General features: G+C 40.0%; 2 protein-coding genes across 3 annotated transcripts in view; one reads left to right on the top strand and one right to left on the bottom strand.

Annotated features, from left to right (window-relative positions):
- The window catches only part of alcama (activated leukocyte cell adhesion molecule a), a 76,938-nt gene extending 63,021 nt beyond the window's left edge, over positions 1 to 13,917 (top strand). The window contains exons 11-16 of one of the 2 annotated variants that reach the window (XM_053645159.1): positions 107 to 228; positions 7,591 to 7,720; positions 9,286 to 9,315; positions 9,606 to 9,708; positions 11,900 to 12,027; positions 12,177 to 13,917. In XM_053645159.1, coding sequence (XP_053501134.1) covers positions 107 to 228; positions 7,591 to 7,720; positions 9,286 to 9,315; positions 9,606 to 9,708; positions 11,900 to 11,990 — 476 coding nt within the window. In that variant the 3' untranslated portion in view covers positions 11,991 to 12,027; positions 12,177 to 13,917. The remainder of the gene's footprint in view (positions 1 to 106; positions 229 to 7,590; positions 7,721 to 9,285; positions 9,316 to 9,605; positions 9,709 to 11,899; positions 12,028 to 12,176) is intronic. The other variant, XM_053645158.1, reaches the window with a different exon arrangement.
- A 1,888-nt stretch (positions 13,918 to 15,805) lies between these two features.
- Positions 15,806 to 20,507, bottom strand: part of cblb (Cbl proto-oncogene B, E3 ubiquitin protein ligase) — a 94,559-nt gene continuing 89,857 nt past the window's right edge. The window contains exon 19 of the mRNA XM_053645157.1: positions 15,806 to 18,468. Within this exon, the coding sequence (XP_053501132.1) occupies positions 18,215 to 18,468 (254 nt within the window). The 3' untranslated portion in view covers positions 15,806 to 18,214. The remainder of the gene's footprint in view (positions 18,469 to 20,507) is intronic.

Below are 20,507 nucleotides of genomic sequence, written 5' to 3'. Positions count from 1 at the left end.
CAGTTGTGATAGTTGCATAATTAGCACTTTGTCCCTCCCCTTTCTGTGTTCATCTCCCTGTATCTCTCTCTTTCTCTGTCTGTCTCTCTCTGTCTCTGTCCTGCAGGCAGCCCTGTGATTAAGAGTCTGAAAAAAGAGAGGAGCACAGATGGCAAAGCCAAGGTGCTGATCTGTGTGGCTGAGGGATCACCTGAACCTGCAGTGTCCTGGAGTGTCAATGGAACCCATGTGAGTCTCACACTTTCTCTCTCTCTCTCTCTCTCTCTCTCTCTCTCTCTCTCTCTCTCGCTCTCAAACACACTCATTAGTCAGTATAACTAATGTAAGTATACACAGAAATATTGGGGACTTTATGCAAGATCTGCGAATGGAACTGCGACGGCATTCAGACGTTGTATTGCGCGTGACAGATTAGGCAAGAAATTGTTATGTTTTATGGTATATGACATTGTAATTGCATCAGTATATGATTGTACCATTAGTCTTTTATTTAATCTGTGTTGATATGTTTTAAACTTAAGCTAATTTTCATTTTCTGACACAAAATTCATTTAGGCATTCATCTTCCTCCATGTAATCAAGATTAAAAGGCAAGTACTGTATCGTTTACATAGTAAATCTAGGTTTTTAGACTTATTGGCATCACACAAGAGTAAAAACTCTTCTTATGAGAATAGATTATTATTTAATGCCAAAAGCAATCATTCGCCTGCTTTTTTTTAATTACATTTTTTAAATATTTCAATAAATGACTGAATGTTGCGTTGTGCCGTCTTTTTTACGGTTGCTTAATGATGTTTACATTCTCGGTTACGGCGGTGTAACAGCTTAGTTCTGGTCACTGTAGCCGTTCCATTTGCAGCTGCTGCTTAAAGTCCCTATTAGCTCTCTCAGATCAGCAGTTCTACGGTCGAGCTACAGAGATCTAAGTAAGGAATAAAACGTGACAGGACGTGCTGTAGGAAATGAATATAATAAATAACGGGTTGGTGTGATGCAGAGAGTCATTACACCCTGCAGCTGATTATTGATTATATTCTATAACAGCATGTGTCAAAGTGTTGTACTCATCCTATACCGTAGTACAACATCAATGCTAACATTTTTTATTTATTAACATATGAACATGTCATAGGTTTTATCCATTTATAGATAATGTCGTGGAACATTGTATAACTAGTTAGTTCCTGTTATCCCTTACGTTAGTGCAGCTACAAGCACTAGTTTTTTCACAAGCCACATGAAGATAATTACACGAACAATAAAGCTTGTCATGTTATACAGTAAAATCGCCAGTGTTGATTTAACACCCAGAGTGTTGAATTTACACCCTACACTGTTTATATGGAGACAAAGTTAATTCATGACTAGGGGGAAATGTTCCTTCCATTCGTGGATTCCTTCCAAGATTTCTTTCTTCAAGTGCACCTATTATGGTTTTGAAACGTGCCTAATTTTGTTTTAGAGGTCTCCTACAATAGATTTAAATGCATCCAAGGACAAAAAAACACTTTAATCTGCTCATCATTTAAACTGCAGAATTACCTTTTTTCCTCCCAGTGTCATAAACGACTCGTTAAATGATCCGTTCTAAAGGATTCATTCTAAACTCCTCCTTTCAGAGAGCATACTCTGCTCTGATTGGTCAGATGTCCCAGTCTGTTGTGATTGGTCTACTGCTGTCAGCGAGCAATCTTTACTACAGCACTCTAACAGAAAACTTCACTGTAACAACAATTACAATTCTTGCCATGCAAGTAACCGTGTAAGTTGTTACCATAGAAAGGAAAAAGTCATTCAGAATGAGCAGATTAATATAAACCCGTGACTCAGTAGTCTGACAATTACTGTCAGAGTCATGCTGTTATAGAAAATAAACCAATGCCTTCTGACCAATCAGAATATACAGTCCCCTCAGAAATGATTGGGACGGAAAGGTCGATTCATTTGTTTTTGCTGAAGACATTTGGGTTTGAGATCAAAAGATATGAGACAAGAATTTTAAATTTCAGCATTTACTTCCTGGTATTTATATGTAGATGTGTTATACAACATTGAACATAGCACATTTTATATCCGACCATTCACATTTTATTTGAGCAAAAGTATAGGAAGAGATAAGTCTTGTAGTAAATAATGTTTAATAGTTGGTTGCAAATCCCTTGCTTGCAATTACTGCATCAAGCCGGCGACTCGCTGACATCACTTATATTTTTGCTCGCCTAAAAATTGGGTGGTCTGATACAAAAAGATTCTATGATTTATGATGATTAAGACATCTAGATGAAAATACCAGGAAATAAAAGCTGAAATCCTAAACTCTCGTCTCATATCCATATTTTGATCTCAAACCCAAATTTGAGTCTTCAGTCTATAGCAAAAAAAAATTTTTAAATTTAATTGGCCTTGCGATTCCAATAGTTTCAAAGGGGACTGTATATAAGTGAATATACATGAATAAGTATATATGAAACATTTACAAAGATAGAGCAGCCTGTGTATGCCTAATAGTGACTTCATGATTGTCAAAGAGCTTCTCCCGGAGTGAATTTATTTTTCTGTCAGTCATAATCATTCATAAATTTCAGGATGAAATCCTAATCAATAACGATTGTAACCTGAACCTTGTATTACAACTACTAGCCCTAATTTACATCTGCTCATGTTGCAGTTCCAAATGAAGAAAAAAAATATTAATGAAATGAAAGTACTTTCACCCTTCATGCTATATTATAGGAATCACCGGTTATTTTGCCAAAGCACACAGAGCAAGCATGGTGGTTTTGGCTGCAGTGTCTCACTAATGTAATATTTGCAAGGGGTGAATGTTGCTCTAACGAGCAAAGGGCAGGGTTTCAAACTGTCAAACCAAAAAAATCATGTGAGCTGTACTAACCAAGGGCCTCATTTATTAATCTTTTAGTAAATGTGTGTGTACATAAATGTTTGCGTTAACCAAACCCAGCTACAAATTTCCACGGTTTTTACAAATGTTTTGGAAATGCTTTTTTTTTTTTTTTTTTACTGCACACGTGTGCAGTAAGTTGAATGCCAATCGGCTGTAAATTTCCAGGTGTGCTCAGGCACAGCTGCTTTGCATTCGGTGACATCCACAAATCTCCATTAAAAGCAAAGCTCACTGAACTGGAATCATGAAACTCTTTGAAATCAGTTTACTCTTTATATACTTGGTTATATACTTAGTTTATATTATATATAAGTCTTTATGCATTATGTTTATGGATGCACAAAAAGCACTAAATTAAACTACAGTCCTAAATGCATAATATATATTCTGGTGTGTGTCTGTGTGTATTGGGTTCTTTTCAATCTTATATAATTGGACAAACAGTTGTGTAAAGTTTTAATCTGAAGTTTATATTTCTAACACTGGATTTTATTTTAAATAAACGAAAAAATGGTACTGAAAGTTTGCCCCCTCATCTGAATAATCAAAGAAAAAAATAATAATAATCAGCAAACTAATCAATTATGAAAATAATCATTAGTTGCAGCCCTAGTTTTGTATATTCTGTTCCCTTATCTTATTACATCTTACTTACATGTAGGCTAACAATTTACCTGAACCTCACCACAAACATTTGCGATACACAAATGTCCTTGACATACTGAGAATATGACTTTGAGCCAGATGATACTCACAATATCTAAGAAAAATCATCATCATCATCATCATCAGCATCATCATCATCATCATCATCTCACCTAAAATGAATCTACTCAGTCATCCTTACTGCATATCAGGTCCTAGGACCAAGGCCTTTTTCTTTAAACATGGCAAAACAATTCACACAAAAGGCAAACAAAAATGGCATCATTAATAGGGATTGGATATGGTGAGGCTTAATGGAAGTGTGTATTAGAACACTACTGAGATGAAAGACCCCTTAACAGTGGAGAGTGAAAGAGTGTGTGTGACGACCGTTCACACACCTACCATGTTATATTTGTAACACTCAGTTTGTGGAGGCTTTAAATAAACGAAAAAATGTTTGCCCTCCCCCCAGCCAATTAATCGAATAAATAAATAAATAAATAATCGGCCAACTAATCAATTATGAAAATAATCGTTAGTTGCAGCCCTACCTTTATTACAAGTTTACAGATTTACACGGATGACGTGTTTTGCAATCGGGACATGATGTAAAATGTAAAGTTTTGTACGATGCCAAACTTCGGTATGGTTTTAAGTGCTCAGAGAATTCAAAGAGTGGGAAAAAAAACAAGACAGAAATAGAACTTGCTGAACTTGTTGGTCTGGGAACTCTCGGGGCGTGGCCTGATATCCTACTGAGCAAGCTTCCCCCGCTACAACAGACAAGTAGTGACGTTCATTTTTCTGCACCAATGTGCAATGTTAACGCATCAGGCAGCTGCAGGGGGCACGGGTTCAGTCAGTGCAGGGAAACTCAGTGGAACTTCATTTCCTTACAAGTTAAATGTTTACTTTGCTCACTCCCAGAGGTAAAAGTACATGTATAGTGCTGCAGTAACATTAACTCAGTAATATACTAGGATGCTTGTTTGTTGAGGAAAGGAGAACTGTAGCACTATGTAACATGCAGGTGATATTAGCGTATAAAGGTGGGTTCAAGTCAACAGCTTAATGAAAATGACACTTCTTAATGAAGTAACCCGGAATAGTTCATGAGTAAAATGAGAACTAAAGTCGAAATGCTAAATAAATAAGCAGCTCAGTCAAACGCCAAAAAACTGTAAACACTGCAAAAGTTTGTGGAGACCTTACCATCACGTTCATATGTGCTTGTTGAACATCCCATTCCAGATTTAGTTCCTTTTGCTGTTCATAATGACCTCCACTCTCCGTGGAAGGCTTTTTCCTCTAGCTTTTGGAACGTGGCTATGGGGATTTGCCCATTCACACACAAGATGCTTTTTTTTTTCCAGCTTTGTGGCAACCAATTTGGGCAAAGCTCACATGACTGTGAACTTAGACTTCATATAAAACCATAATGAACTTTCCGTTACTTTTACACTATCTTTTGTTACCCAGATGATGATTAAAATTGAATTGAATTGAATTGAATTGTGATTGTTTAGGTGTCCAAACACTTTTGGCCACATGATGCATGTTCTTTAACAGTACGGTGTCCTGAGGAGTTACAGTACATGGATGTTATTTTGTAAATCTCAGTTAACAGTCAAAAAGGACATTGTGTCAGATGCGTTTTCCAGACAATACAGAGGCGTTTATAATATTCTAGACCAGCGTTTCCTAACCTTTTTTCAGTTGAGGCAAACTTTTCAAAAATTTGCGGCACCCTACACAAACACTAATGCTAGACCGTGTTAGCTACATGAGGATGAGGTTGAGGATCCAGAAGAATCTGGAGCTGTTCTTTTAAGGAATCTGTCCATATTATTTTGCACTACACACGTATCGCACCACACTAATTATCAGGATAGAGCACACGCATACGTTACACATACTGATACTGACGTGCTGCTGATGGGTCAGCGAGAGGGAGGGAATTATTATTATTTTACATATAATTTTATTATTATTATTATTATTATTATTATTATTATTATTATTATAACGTGTGTGTGTGTCTATGTGGGGTGCACGGTGGTAGTGGTTAGTACGTTCGCCGCACACCTCCAGGGTCGGGGGTTCAGTTCCCACCGTGGGCCTGTGTGTGTTCTCCCCATGCTGCGGGGGTTTCCTCCGGGTACTCCGGTTTCCTCCCCCAGTCCAAAGACATGCATGGTAGGCGGATTTGCATTTCCAAAGTGTCCGAAGTGTGTGAATGGATGTATGAATGGATGTATGAATCACTGCGCCCGGGGGCCATCTTCAGTTGTCTTGACTCAGTCTTGCTACTGGATCAGGGTGGTCACCGGGAAGTGAGAGTGAGGCCGATGCTGCGCAAGTCTTCCTCACTTTAATCCAATTCACGCGCAAGTCGAGTCAGAAATGGAGGCAGAAATGGAAACTTCGGTCTTCGTCGAAATCGACGGACGAACTCCTGTGTGTATGTGTGTGCGTGTGTGCACGTGCATGTGTGTGTGTGCGTGAGAGAGAGAGAGAGAGCACTGCTGAACATCAGCTAACCTGTCATTCTGTCACTCATTATCACATTCAACCCGAAGTCAAAGCCAAGCCGTTGCTGCTTAACATTCTCTCCCTGTCTTTAACACTCACACACACGGACCCAGATGTTTAGGGTAACTCAAAGAGGCCATTTAATTCCAACTGGCATGCACTGAAACTAGCACTTTGCACTTTCTACCCTGCTATAATATCACACATATCTGAGCTTATTCTCCTGCTGAGCCTGTTGAGTGCAGGTACAACACAGAACACACACCTGACGGTATTCCACACTGGGTTTGTGTCAGAAGTGTTCGTTTCCTACAGTCATACGCCAGTGGCAGTGGTGTGTGTGTATTTCAACACTGCACAGAAATCTAATACCGATATATCTACTCAAAGCTGTGAGGATAGCATTCATACTCTACGGGGTTGAATAGGAAGGAGCTTGTACGATACGGAGGTATGGATTTTACTGCCAGAATGCTTTCTATAAAGCAGCACAGTGATGGCATGAGAGCAGCAAGAGGCTGTGATCTGTTAGGGTGGGGTTTTTTTATGTCTATAATAGCTGTGATGCTGGAGGGGGTCGGTAATTGGAGAGCATGGTGCTGCGTTCAGTTTAATTGCAGGCTGATTATCGGCTCTTGGAAGTTCAGTCACACCGGGTTGGTGCCTCTCTGTCCTTGTGTGTGTGTGTGTGTGTGTGTGTGTGTGTGTGTGTGTGTGTGTGTGTGTGTGTGTGTGTGTGTGTGTGTGTGTGTGTGTGTGTGTGTGTGTGTGTGTGTGTGTGTGTGTGTGTGTGTGTGTGTGTGTGTGTGTGTGTGTGTGTGTGTGTGTGAGATTTTCCTCCTCTCCTGACTGTTCAGCGTAGTCAGGATAAGACTGGAAGATAACAGCAATGTTACATGGCCCTCTAGTGGCCATCATTTAAAATAATATTCCAGCATTTTTTAATTATTTATTTTTTAATATAACCTCTGTATCCACTGTATCTGATGTGTGATTACAGCAGACAAGAAAGGACACGTTTTTCCACAGTGGGGAAAAATGAACTGGGGGAAAAAAAAGAGTCAAAGAAATGTTACTTTTAACAAAAGGCTGCTGGTTTGCATCAATACACGTACAAACAGGTGGATGTACAGTATATAAGACAAAGTCCTCACGATCAGACAGACATGAGAGAAAACCTGTGTAGTTATTAAGCTGTGTCGTCGTAGAACTTTTACAGAACTGGAGCAATACAGTAAGAAGAAGGGCGGGTTTTATTTATTTATTTATTTGTTTGTTTGTTTGTTTAGTATTTGGTGGAGATGCGGCTATCCAGCGAGACTCTGTCATTTTATTTTCTCACATAGACCATTCATGATTTGAATAATTCCCTTATATCTTGAACACAAAGTAGGTCAGACGTGTTCAATCCTTTGTAATGTTGACTTTTTTTTCCTACTTTTGTGGCATTATGCTAAAAAATCAGAAATGAATTCTGTGTGTGTGTGTGTGTTCCCTTACAGAGCCAGAGCCAATACAGCAACGGGGTAATCACTTACAAACTAACCGTGATGCCCAGCGCGAACCTGACGGTCACCTGCCAAGTCTCGAACAGACTCGGGACCGCCAGCAAGGACATTGAAGTGCTATCCTGTAAGTACTGAAGGCTCGTCATGTCTGGGACTGAGTGCATACTAACATACTAGCTCCTTTGTTGTTCTTTTTAATCACTGTCTGTCAGTGCCTCACACACACACACACACACACACACACACACACACAGTTCACTTGTAAGCAGATATAGAAACTGCATTATATCTGATGAGAAGAGCTTTAGTTAGGTTGTGTTAGGAGTGTCGAGCTCTAATTCTTCCTGGATTCTTTCTTTCTGGATTTTGTGGCAATATGTGTGAAGGGCAATATATTAAAGCTGTTCATTTTTCTAATATATTATCTTTATTCTTTTTATTAACACCAACAACCTAGGATATGAATAGAACAGAGTAGGGTGATTCTAGTTGATAACTTTCTCTTAAAACTTTGGAAAAAAATTGGAAGAAGAAAAAAGACGTTTCAGTGAGCCAGTGTCCTCTGTAGTCTCAGATTTCCGTTCTCAGCTGACAGAAGTGGAACCTCAAGCAAGGCCGTGTGTTCCGAGATGCTTTTCTGCTCAGCACGGCTGTAACGAGCGGTTATTCGAGCTTACCGTCGCTTTCTTGTGGCCGTTCTGTTCTGACCGCTCTCATCAACAAGGCGTTTCCACGCCGAGAACTTAACTGTGCTTATGGAATTGGACGCCATTTTGTGTACACTCTAGAGAACGTTGTGTATGAAAATCCCAGGTGATCTTAGCGGTTTCTGAACTAATCAGACCAGCCTGTCTGGCACCAACAGCCATGCCACGGTTAAAGTGAGCGAGATTCCACATTCTGATGTTTGATGTGAACATTAACCGAAGCTCTTGACCTGTATCTGCATGATTTGATTGATGTACATTGAGTATGCGATGGCAGTCACTATGCTATGTGTCTGGTGTGAATTCTAGACTGTATGGAAAAAATGCACTACAGGTCGTCTCAGTATTATTTTGTGCAAGTTTGCGCAGGCTAAATGCAACGAGGCAAGGAGCTGTGTTTGGCCTGCGGGTCTTGAGTATGAGACGTGCATTAAGACAAATTCATGTGCGTACCTGAAAGAGATCAGGATTACATAACTGTATGTTCGTGCTATATAGTGTGGATGATTGGAAGTATTGAGAAAAGGTGAAAGTGTGTGTGTGTGTTCCTGCTGATGACTTCTCTCTTTCATAGTAGTTATCATATACAGCATGACGTTTTGTTTTTTTTCCCTCATTCTTCTGTTTTCTCTCTGTTTCCGCTTCATAATCTTTCTCAGCTCTGGTTTTCTGGATCTGTTTGCCGGGGCTGGGGTGCTTGACTCTTCCTTCTGATCTGGTTTTCTGATCTTTCGCCTCTCAGGCCATCACAGCATGCTAGTAGCCTCCTCATTTACTAAAAGCTGAAATGAAGAAATTCCGTATTAAGATGTGACATTTAATTATGAATTATAATTTGTTATGGTTTTGCTTGCGTTCTAAAAGAAAAAAATAAGGACCAAAAAAAAAAAAAACACCACAGTTTGGTGGTGGGCTCAATCAGAACCTTTTTTTTGGTTGACTGTTGCCTTTAAAGTTAATTTGATCTCATATCTGATTTCAGTATTTGAAGAGCAGAAAGAATCTCAAACAGGTAAGAGATTGATTTGTTCTGTTGGTCTTTCTGTAGAATAGATTTTCTTACATGAAGTGTGCTGAAAAGCTCCCTCTCTGTGTCGGAGTATGCTGGAGCCCAGTCGATCTGGATTGGGGTGTCAAGCATCCCGGCATCAAGACCATTTATTTATTTATTTATTTAGACCTTTTCATTGTCCTCCTCTCATCTGTTAACTATTCATTAAAAGCGTTATTCAGACACCTTGTTGCAACAGAATAAACCTTCGGTCACTGACCGGTTTCTCGTGCTGCTGTTCGTCTCCACAGATGATGACGACGACAAGGCCAAGGTGATCGTGGGCGTGGTGGTGGGTCTCATCGTGGCAGCCGCACTAGTGGGCATCATCTACTGGCTGTACATGAGGAACAGGTGTTCAGTTCATTTCACTGTTATACACAGTAGTGCTTTTCATAATACACACCGTCATGAAGCAGCTTTTATGGAAATCAGGATGTAGATTTACAGTAGATCCCTGAGATGTAAATGTAGATTTACAGTAGATCCCTGAGATGACATGAGAAAGAACCTTGAGAGGAAGCAGTCTGAAAAAGGGATCTCCTTCTGGGTGATTATAACGCGATTAGAAATCATTACAGTATAAGGGTGTAGAGGAATGAAGGCAAACAGTGCCTTGAAAGGATGTTCAGTATGAGCACAAGAGTCCTCTTCCTAGTTGTCTTTGCTACGGTGCTAATAGTAAAAATCTAGGATTCGTTTTGTTGTCTTCAATTAGGGTGGAGACCTTTCTATAGTTAAGAAGGTTCTCCGTCCATGCAAGTTGGAAGACTACCAGTTTAGTCTACTTTCAAGCGTCCTGTTTTAAAGGGGGTCATGACATCAAGCAGAGAAATCAAATTTTCCTTGATCTTTTGACATATAAGGGGTCGTTGTACCGTTAAAACATCCTGCACGTTTCATAGCCTAATACCTCCTCCTCATAACAAGAAGAGCATTTATTTAACCAAGCTACAATACGGTTCGTTTGGATATGGTGGGATTTGTGATGTCACACAGGCAAATACATTTGCATATGACTGCCCCTACAGCAAGACATCGACACTTAGTTTTACATCATCACATCGTTGGCCCCGCCCACTGGCGCTGAGTCACTGAAAGCAGTTCCACACGCGTTATGGCAGGGGGCGCTGATAATTAATTCATAGGCAAAGATGTTAGCCAATCATAGCAGTAGGTGGTTACATTGAAGTCGTAAAGGTAAAGGACACAAAAAATTATTATTTCAGTCAGAGACAGGGTGGAAAAATTTGTATCGTTATACCAGGATGCTAGTGTTTCCTTACGGAGTATTTTCAGTGACGCATTGACTCGTCTGTGAGGTCAGAGGGTGAACAAATCAGTCAATAAATCTGGTAAATCATGACTAAAGCCGGGTTCAACAGCACACGTGATGTGTGTGATGTGTGTGATGCAGTAGCCAGGCGACATGCAGACGGTAAACGATGCTGAAAACACGTTTTAAATGTAAGGTAGTAATCATAGATCATTTCAGACTCGGGTAGTTTGACTGTTTTCTATATTTACACCCAGCGTCAAGATTAAATCAAGTATACGTCTTGAAATCAGTGGTTCCTTTCTATTCTGATCGACGTGTTCTATAAACACAAACTCCGCTCACAGAGGGTCTTGTGGATTATCAGAATGAAGACTGATTATGCATGTCACCTGAGAAATAACTGCAAGTTATACACTAGCCCTGTCATGAACGGTACTCTAAACCCTGCAGTCTCAAGCGTCCTCAAGAGTGCACGGGTTTAAAAACATTTAGGACATTGCAGCAGCTCGATTACCCACTCGAACCGCTGTGTAACCACCAGGGAACGGTTTGTCATTTTCAATTTGAAGATGAATGAAGTTCAGACTCATTTCTTCCCCAAACACTGATGAATACGATTCACATGCAAGGGGTTAAATCTGCCTTTTATCCTATGCAGTCATACTCGGCTTTTATCATATGCTGTTTATTCCACAACAGCTGCAGCTCTAATGCTGTTCCACGACAAGTTAAACGAATGAAAGATTCCATTTGGAATATCTTGTTGCATGACGTTGCCAGCTCTAAACAAACCCCTCTGCATGTTGATATTTCTGTAAAGCTGCTTTGAGACAATGTCTATTGTAAAAAGCGCTATACAAATAAAATTGAATTGAATTGAATTGAATTGATTAGTCCAATATTGCATCTAAGTGATCGGTTTACTAGGTACAGTTGCTTAAACTTTTGAACAGGGTAATTTTTATAAATCCTGCTATTATTTTGTCTTGTGGACTATATGTAAACATCTGTTATGTGAAATAGCTTATTCAGGACAGAACTAAATAAACAACAAAATGGGATTTTTATGATCCCGCTTATTTAGTTAACAGTATTAAGATTTAGCAGATTCTGCAAGGGGTGTGCAAACTTTTGGGCACAACTGTACACTGATCCAATTAAACAAGCACCTCAGTAATGTATGTATCACAGTAGAAGGTAAAGCCAATAGGATTGTCGGATTTTAAAATCAGCCATAGAAAAGTAACACTGTGGTGTCTTTCTCAGACAAGGCAGCTGGAAGACGGGCGAGAAGGAGACGGGCACCTCAGAGGAGAGCAAGAAACTGGAGGAGAACAATCATAGACAAGAGCCTTAGACTGCACACAGGACCGGACACACAAGACACAGAGATGGTCAGCTTCTAATCTCTTTAATGTGCTGCATGATGATAAACGCATAAATAGATGCAGACGTGCAATCTTTTTTTTTTTTTTTTTTTTTTTTTTAGAAGATAGATGGAGGTTGTAGATTTCAATTCTGTCTTTTTCTCTTTCTCTCCGAGGCAGAAGAGAGGCCTTGTCACACTGAATGTGCTGTACAACAACAACAACATATCCATCATCTGATCTAAGACTCCTGATAGGCTGTCAGGCTGCATACGCGCGCATCACAGAATCGCCTGGAATATTTCTAGACCCAGACAAACAGTTCCTCCAAAAGCAAAACCCCCCCAGCACCATGCAAGCATTAAAAACACCTGTGTTGTAAACATTTAGTCTGCACTGAAAACTGTGTCTTTTAATTCTGTTTTATTTGATTTACTTGTGTTGTTAGTGAATGCTCTTTTCTTTCTTTCTTTCTTTCTTTCTTTCTTTTTTTTTTCTTTCTCCCCCCATGTGCGTTGCTGGTGTGATGGGTTCAGCTTTCCTTCTTCTTTTCTTTCCACCCTCTTTTTAGTAGAAAAAGAAAATTACTGTACACTTTTCAGGCCTTTGTAAATACGTCACTGGTAAGCACATTCTCTTTGGTCAGTGCTGAGATCGCTGTATATTTCAGGTTTTAAGTCATGCGGGATTACGGAAGCCTGCTGGATTATGGAGAGATGAAGACATCACTGCTGTTACATTCTCACGCTCTGTTTAGATTTATTGTGCTTTTATTTTATTTTTTTCCTCACGCCGATCAGAACCAGTTCAGGTTGTCGCCACCCGATATCTCAATTCCCATTGGTCCAGAAGCGGAGTTGATTTCCTCTGAAAGGTTTAGGACACATTGTATATTGGTAGCGATAGGAATATTAGCACTAAGGTTCGGACTCTAAATTTGATCAACGTTGTTAAAAATGAGGCGTGTCCTAACAAACCCATGAACGGCCTTACAGTAAGTTACTGTAAATCCTATAGAAGGCCATCCCAAGCTCAGACTACTGGCTAAAATACACTACACAGGGTGATTATATCGGGTAGACACTAAGTCCAATGTCATAACTCATATTTTGTAGTTCTCATCAATCATTGGTACTTGACTCGCCAGTTCAAACAGGAGAGTAGCATAAAATCTACCAAGAAATAACACTCGTACCATATTTTGCAGCCTTGCACAAAGCCTTAATACCTACTTTTATTTGATTATTTATTTCAAGAAATAAAGAAATGAAGTTTACTTTCTTTGTGCCAGAGAGAATGATGTTCTGCCTTGATTTCTATCAGCATATGTAGGTTGTCTATAAGGTACAACGTGCTTTTATTAATAAACATCGGCACTCGATTGCGCCGTATGTTACTTTTATTTGATTATTTTTTTTACATTCTTATTAGTCTGACTGATTTAGAGTCCCACACTGTAGTTTTAGCCTGTGATAGTCTGAGGCATTGTTCCGTTAACTGTGGTCTGAAGAGGTTGTAAATATGTCCAGTCTTTGTGTCTTAGCTCATGTTTGGCTATTTATGTTGTGTATGAGGTTAGTTGCACTTCTGCCTGGGCGTTAGTTAGCTATAAAATAAATAATAAATAAATAAATAAATAAAAATTTAAAACCTCTCCATCCACATACTCTTATTTATGTTCAGTATGTACCACTGTAGGATGGTTATGTGAGATGTTTGGAGACATGAGATTTAGTTTAGTTTTGTCTCTCTAGACGAATTTGGGAAATTTTTGTCTCATGCATTTGTTTATTTTCGAACCATCAGGGCAGCAGTGAAACCAAAGAAGGTAAATGAGAAGGAGGCCATAAAAGTGTTTGTAAATACCGACTTTTGGTTTTGTACTTTTGTTGAAAATAAAGTGTACATTTTAAAGGTCGTGTTTTGGCTCGTTTAATTTTTTTCCCCTCCATCAACCACTTTCCTATACTGTAGAGTTAATCTTCAATAGCTGTGAAACACATATCTGACCGCCGGGAACTCCGGTCCTGGTTTTAGTAGACGAGCTCACACTTCATCCCAAGTGTTATCTGCAAACGGGATATCTCTGGTCCTCCAAATAAAATGTTCGAATGAATATTTTTGCTAACACGATGAACTTGAGATCAGCAGCACCCTTTCTTTCTCTTATCCTCAAGTAGAATATGATCCTCGGCTACAAAAGCCATAAGTGCCGTCTCATTTTGAAGAAAAAGTCAACCCAGGTCAAGTTAAAAGATTACAAACTGAGTCGTGGACATTACAGAAGACCGGTCATCTATTAACATAATCAGGAGATCTGCATTACACTAAGCAGCAAAACATGACGGAGACGTTTGGTTTGATGAAGAGGTCTAAAACCTTGCTTGATAAATGTGAAGGATCATGTTCACGATGCTCCTGGAATCTTTCTATGCAATATTCTCCCTTTTTCACTGGCTAAACCTGACCAAATTTAGGTATAAGAACCTCGACTCTTCTGGGAAGGCTTTCCACTAGATTTTGGAGTGTGGGTGTGGGGATTTGGTCTTCCAGCCACATGAGCATTAATAAGGTCAGGCACTGATGTCAGATGAGGAGGGAGGAGGCCTGGGGTGCAGTCAGCATTCCAAAGGTGTTCAGTGGGGATCAGGTCAGGGCTCTTCATTTTTTGCGCTCCATCCTTGGTAAATCGTGTCTTCATGGAGCTCGCTTTGTGCACAGGGGTATTGCCATGCTGGAACAGGGTTGAACCTCTTCGTTCCAGTGAAGGGAAACTGTAATGCTACAGCATAAAGACATTCTAGACAATCGTGTGCCTCCAACTTTGGGGCAACAGTTTGGAGAAGGATCACATATGGGTGTGATGGTCAGGTGCCTACAACGTTTTAGCCACGTAGTGTAATGTATATCTTGTTCATTTCACATTAAAGGATATTTCGTCTAGCTCAGGCATGGGGCAAACATGAGGCTCCTCGGCCAGGACCAGCCTGAGAAAGGTATTAACTCAGTCCACCAAATGAATTTGGAAACACCGGAAATGTCACATGGGCTGTAATTGAATTGAAATATATGATAAATGAACTCGTCTCGGTTATTCCACAAGATGCAAAATTGAGCAATAAACTCAACCATAAACTCAGCTACTGGGAAACTGTGCTAATGATATACTTGACGCTGTAAGCCTGTGTCTTATTACTAATTTAGGAGTTTCACAGCAAGCCTTCACATAAATTCTGATTTAACAGCCACATCTAAAACAGGCGTTAATGCGTTAACTAAAATGAGTTTGACATCCCCTGCTTTATGTGAATAACTGAAGTTTCAATGACTGGAATTTTGTCCTATTTCTAATTCTCATCAATATTCAGTAAAAACTCCAAATTTCCGCAGATTTGGGCCAAGACATGTTTGATGTGACGTCATCACAACACGCATTCAGCCAAAGTCCTCTTCGATTCACGTGCCAAACATGAGTACAGCTAAAAGGTCTCATTTACCAACAAACCTGACCAATTCAAGTAGTTTTCCACGAAAAAACTCAAGCATTTTCAGCCTCAATATTAAAAAAAACTCTGCAAAATCCTGTAGACTGATTATAGATGCTATTGTTTAGACATGTTTTGTATCTAAATAACCCAGTAGTATTTTAAATATGAATTATAAAAAGCATTTATTGTGCTTTAATCAAAATTTAGTCACTTCTCTGCGTTTTTTGTCCGAGTCCTCAGTTACCAGACTCTCATCTGCCTTTCTTCTTCCGACTCTGTATGAGAGACAGATCACTACACACCAAAAACACACAACATTAATGTTAATACTGGCTTTTATAAAACATTTTCACAAGAACAGATCGCAAGTTAACATCATTACTGAACAATGAAAATAATCTCAGGATTTTTTTTTTTAACAAAGTATAAATAAATTGCACACATTACATGATCCACAAAGGATTATTCACTGAGAGAGAAAAAAAATCATTAAAAAAGTCATCATTTAAAAAAACAAACAAACTAACAAACAAACAAAAAAAAAAACCAGAAACTGTCCCACCCTCTGCAATCCTTTCAAAGGCCACTTTGTTTGTGTGGGTCGGAAAGAGGGGTACGCTCTGCTGAGGACTTGAGACCTGAAGCAGGGGGAAGAGAGACCAGTGCAAAAACAAAAGCTTTAAGTGGAAAAGTGTGTGAAGCAAATCTGACCAAAAAAAAATAATTAAATCACTCATCTGGTTTAACGTTTAAAAGGTCTCGATCAATAGTTTGAAAAGGTAGATGGAGTGTTACGTTAGTTACTGCTAACTCATCTCTCCAAATCCAAAAGAAACAGATTTCCTTATTTTGAAATGATAACATCAGGATGTTTACAAATGTCTGGAAAGTCAAAACCAGAGGAAATGTTTTCTCTCGGTGCCAGACAACTAGAGTCGGCGGCTGCTACCTGATACGGTAGCCTTCACAATAGAACTGTTCAACCATGAAGGGAATGCTGCTTTAATGATGATCCGTGTGATTAAAGAAAGCGAGCAGTTCAGAGACATGGCTGCGTATAGCTGATCAGTCCTGGTTTTGACCTCAAGGCTTTACTCACAGGACTGCACTTGTTTATTCAAATGCCTTCCTCTGGAAATGAAGCTCAACAGGAACGAAATACATTCAGAGGCCTTACATTTGGCAGCTGAAGAGAAAAAAATATATTTAAAAAAAAAAGTGGCACGTTAAAGCGAGAGAGAAAGTATGTGCTGATGTACAGTATGTTACAATGAAATTCAAGCCTTGATAAAGGAATTGCTGCAATTGGACCCTGTACGGTACGCCAATAACTAGGGCACCTTTAAGGCATAACTAACCGTGCTTTATTTTAGGAAATGCAGCCCTGCATGGGCGTGGCAACGTTTTGGCAATCCTTTACAATCAGGTTCATTTTTAGCAGCTCGTTGTTGCTACTGTCCGAGGCAGAAGAAAGCAGATATACCCCAGTGTTTCATGCTCAGTCCTGCAACGTTGGGCTGTGAAAACGTCTTCTCTGTTTGAGAAAGAGAAGTGACATAGGTAGAGATGTACTGCTGAATCAAACTACAAGAAAGAAAAAAGTCAATCTGCTGTGGGCAACTGAGTGACTGACTCCTCCTCCTCGTCGTAGGAGTTGGCAATGGTTAAAAAGAAGTTTTCTGCCAGAGGATGGAGGTTTGGACGCACTTCCTCCGGCAAAGCTGAGAGTAAACTTATATTCCATATTAGGCAAGCATGATTCATCTTTAAACTCATCATAAATCATTATAAACCATACAGTGTATGCGCATCTTTATGCAGGCCTTGATTTGAGCTGATCGTAAATAAAAATAAAAGGATGTGGTGCGTCAGCTACAATCCACTGCAGTCATCTCTACCTCTCTCCGTCTCGGCCTCTTGTGGAATGAAATGGACTTCATTAAATTGCAAAACAGGAGATAATGTGTCGGTGTAAAAGGATGCACTCTATTGTTCTCACTAGTAGAGGTTGTCTTTCTCACAGTTCTTCACTCAGAGGGAGGGAGCAGTCATGAAAGCAAAACATACACACACACACACACACACACACACACACACACACACCCACCATGGGGTGCAATTTAAGATTCAGCTGATCACCACTGATGAAAACAAAAGATGATTTGGGCAAAAGACAGAACTGTAAATCTACAAAGATGTGTATGTATATGTATGTGCGTGTGTGTGTGTGTGTGTGTGTTAGACTAAGGCTTGCAGCAGCAACAGCACAGCTGGCAGGAGAGGCAACAGCAGCCTGCAACAAACTGGCAACATCAATAGTCAGGACAGAGTTCAATTTGATTTCAATTTTAATTCAGTCGATTCCAGTCCTACTTGGATATGCAGCAGTGTGCAGCAAAAAATGAGCTCTATAAACAGATTTGCAGCTCCTCTACTAAATGGAGCTAAACAGAGTGGCACTGAGCAGAGAGCAGCAGCAGTAGCATTAAGCCACCACGCGGCACAGCACTGTAAACACAAGGCTTTTTCACAGGTTCCATGTTTTGACCCCTTTACTTTCCTTCCCGAGCCTGGCTGGGCATCAAGCCCATGTCTCTCACTCATTCCCTCCAAGTCCCAGAATCTGCCGGATGCCTGTAATCTGAGCCAGGTCGGTCGGGGAGTCACCCTGCATGCTGCCCATCTGGCGCCCGTGTCGAGTCAGACGGAGGACGGAGGGCATTTGGCTACAGGTTCAGTCTTGGCGCCACCAGGGCAAACTCGCGCAAAATGTTGCGCGCTACGTCCACTTTATTCTGAGCGATCATCAGCGCCCTCTTGACGTCGTCGAACGAGTAGCCCTCACCCATCAGCTTGGCGATTTTGGCATCCACGTTCTCATGCGAGTACTCAGGGGGTCTCCGATGCAGGATCTCTGGAGGGGTCTTGCGAGGAAAGGGCTTAGGCGGTCTCGCGGGTGCCTGCAGACAATCTCCGGCCACTGGTGGACGGAAATGAAGTTATGCACCATTAAACAGGTCATAAAGAATGAATGAGGCCAAGCAGCTCAGATCCATCTTAAACTCACAGACACACTAAGAGCAATGCCGAGTCATGGTTAATAATTCAGAAGGACTGCACTTATCTCTCACTAATGGCTTAACTAACATCCTAACACAATATAGTACAGGGACATTACTGGACGTCTGACAGCACTTCAATGGTACTGTATACACCATATACAGTCCCCTCTGAAACTACTGGAACAGCAAGGCCAATTCATCTGTTGCTGCTATACACCAAAGACATCTGAGCTTGAGCTCAAAAGATGGATATGAGCTAAGTGTTTAGGATTTCAGCTTTTATTTGCTGGTATTTATATCTAGATATACAACATAAAACATGGAACCTTTTGTATCAGACCACCCAATTTTTAAGTCGGCAAAAGTATATGAACAGATAAGTCTTGAAGTAATTGAAAATAAATATCACTTAATATTGGGTTGCATATCCCTTGCTTGCAATAACTGCATCAAGCCTGTGACTCAGTGACATCACCAAACTGTCGGTTTCTTCTTTTATGATGCTTTTCCAGGCTTTTAGCACGGCCTCTTTCAGTTGCTGTTTGTTTCAGGGGGTTTCTCCCTTCAGTCTCCTCTTCAGGAGGTGAAATGCTGAACAACTGGGTTAAGGTCTAGTGATTGACTTGGCCAGTCTAACTCCTAACACCCCCCCGCCCCCCCGCCCTTTGTTGAGTTGGCAGTGTGTTTTGGATCATTGTTTTTCAGGATGTTCTATTAGCTATACACATTGTGTGTGTAATGCCTCTGATTGATTTTTCCCTCTTTTCTCAGTTTCCAAAATGGCTTACTTTTCTCCCATAGACATCTCTCTGATCTTCGAGTTTGCTTATCCTTTTAATAACAGATACAGACTTCACAGGGGGAAACTGAAGGCTAAAACCAAGAGTAGATGTTCAGTGCTATTTACTGTTTAAACAAATCAATCTAACAGGACACACCTGAGTAACAACAAACACCTGTCAGTCACGTGTTCCGATATTTCTGCTCACCTACAAACTGGGTGGTCTGATGTGCTAAAATGTGATATGTTCCATTTCATTTAGCACATCTACATATAAATACCAGGAATAAACAGCTGAAGTTCTTTTGATCTCAAACCCAAATGTCTTCAGTCTACAGCAAAAACAAATGAATTGTCCTTGCTGTTCCTATAGTTTGGGAGGGGACTGAATGTCCATGAAGTTAGTAAGTTGGAAAACAGACCTGGGTCCATTCTGAAGATGTTTCACCATTCAGGACTGAACTGATAAAGCACTTCACATGAGTGGAGATAACATCTTTTGAGGTAATAGGAGACATCCATGTCTTTTATATATATATATATATATATATATATATATATATATATATATATATATATATATATATATATATATATATAAAAACGTAAGAGCGTTTTCACACTTTTTCCATGGAACCAAGGCCACTGATTGGCTGAACTTGCCATAATACTACTTCCATTTTTTAAAACTGTTTCAAGTTTTGTGATACTGTTTCAAATTGTATACATTAGTGCACAACTTCCATTAAAAGTATTCAGACATCTGGGAAACCTACAGCCTATCCTGAGAACACTGGATGGGACGCCACTGCAGTGCATCATGCACACACATTCACATCTAGGGACAATTCAGCACAGTCGATCTCCAATCCACCTACTGGCATGTTCTTAAGAGGCGGGAGGAAACTGGAGAACCCAGAAGAAACCCATTTGCACATGGGAAGAACATGTGAAACTCCCTGGGCACTGTGAGACAGCAACGTTACCTGTTGCACACAACCATGCCGTGTATTTTACTTTTCGCATTACTTATTATTTAAATAAACATCAGTAAGAACACTAAAGGGAAGAACTTCATACTTCCCACTATTCAGCAGAAATAAGGTATACATTTGCCCAATCAGTCTGCAAGAAATCAAACCTGCCCTGATAACACCTTTTCCAAAAACCCCAGAA

Source organism: Ictalurus furcatus, chromosome 16, assembly GCF_023375685.1.
Source record: "Ictalurus furcatus strain D&B chromosome 16, Billie_1.0, whole genome shotgun sequence".
Lineage (NCBI taxonomy): Eukaryota > Metazoa > Chordata > Actinopteri > Siluriformes > Ictaluridae > Ictalurus > Ictalurus furcatus.
The sequence above is the reverse complement of the archived record's forward strand: the minus strand, read 5'-3'. Positions and strand labels throughout refer to the sequence as shown.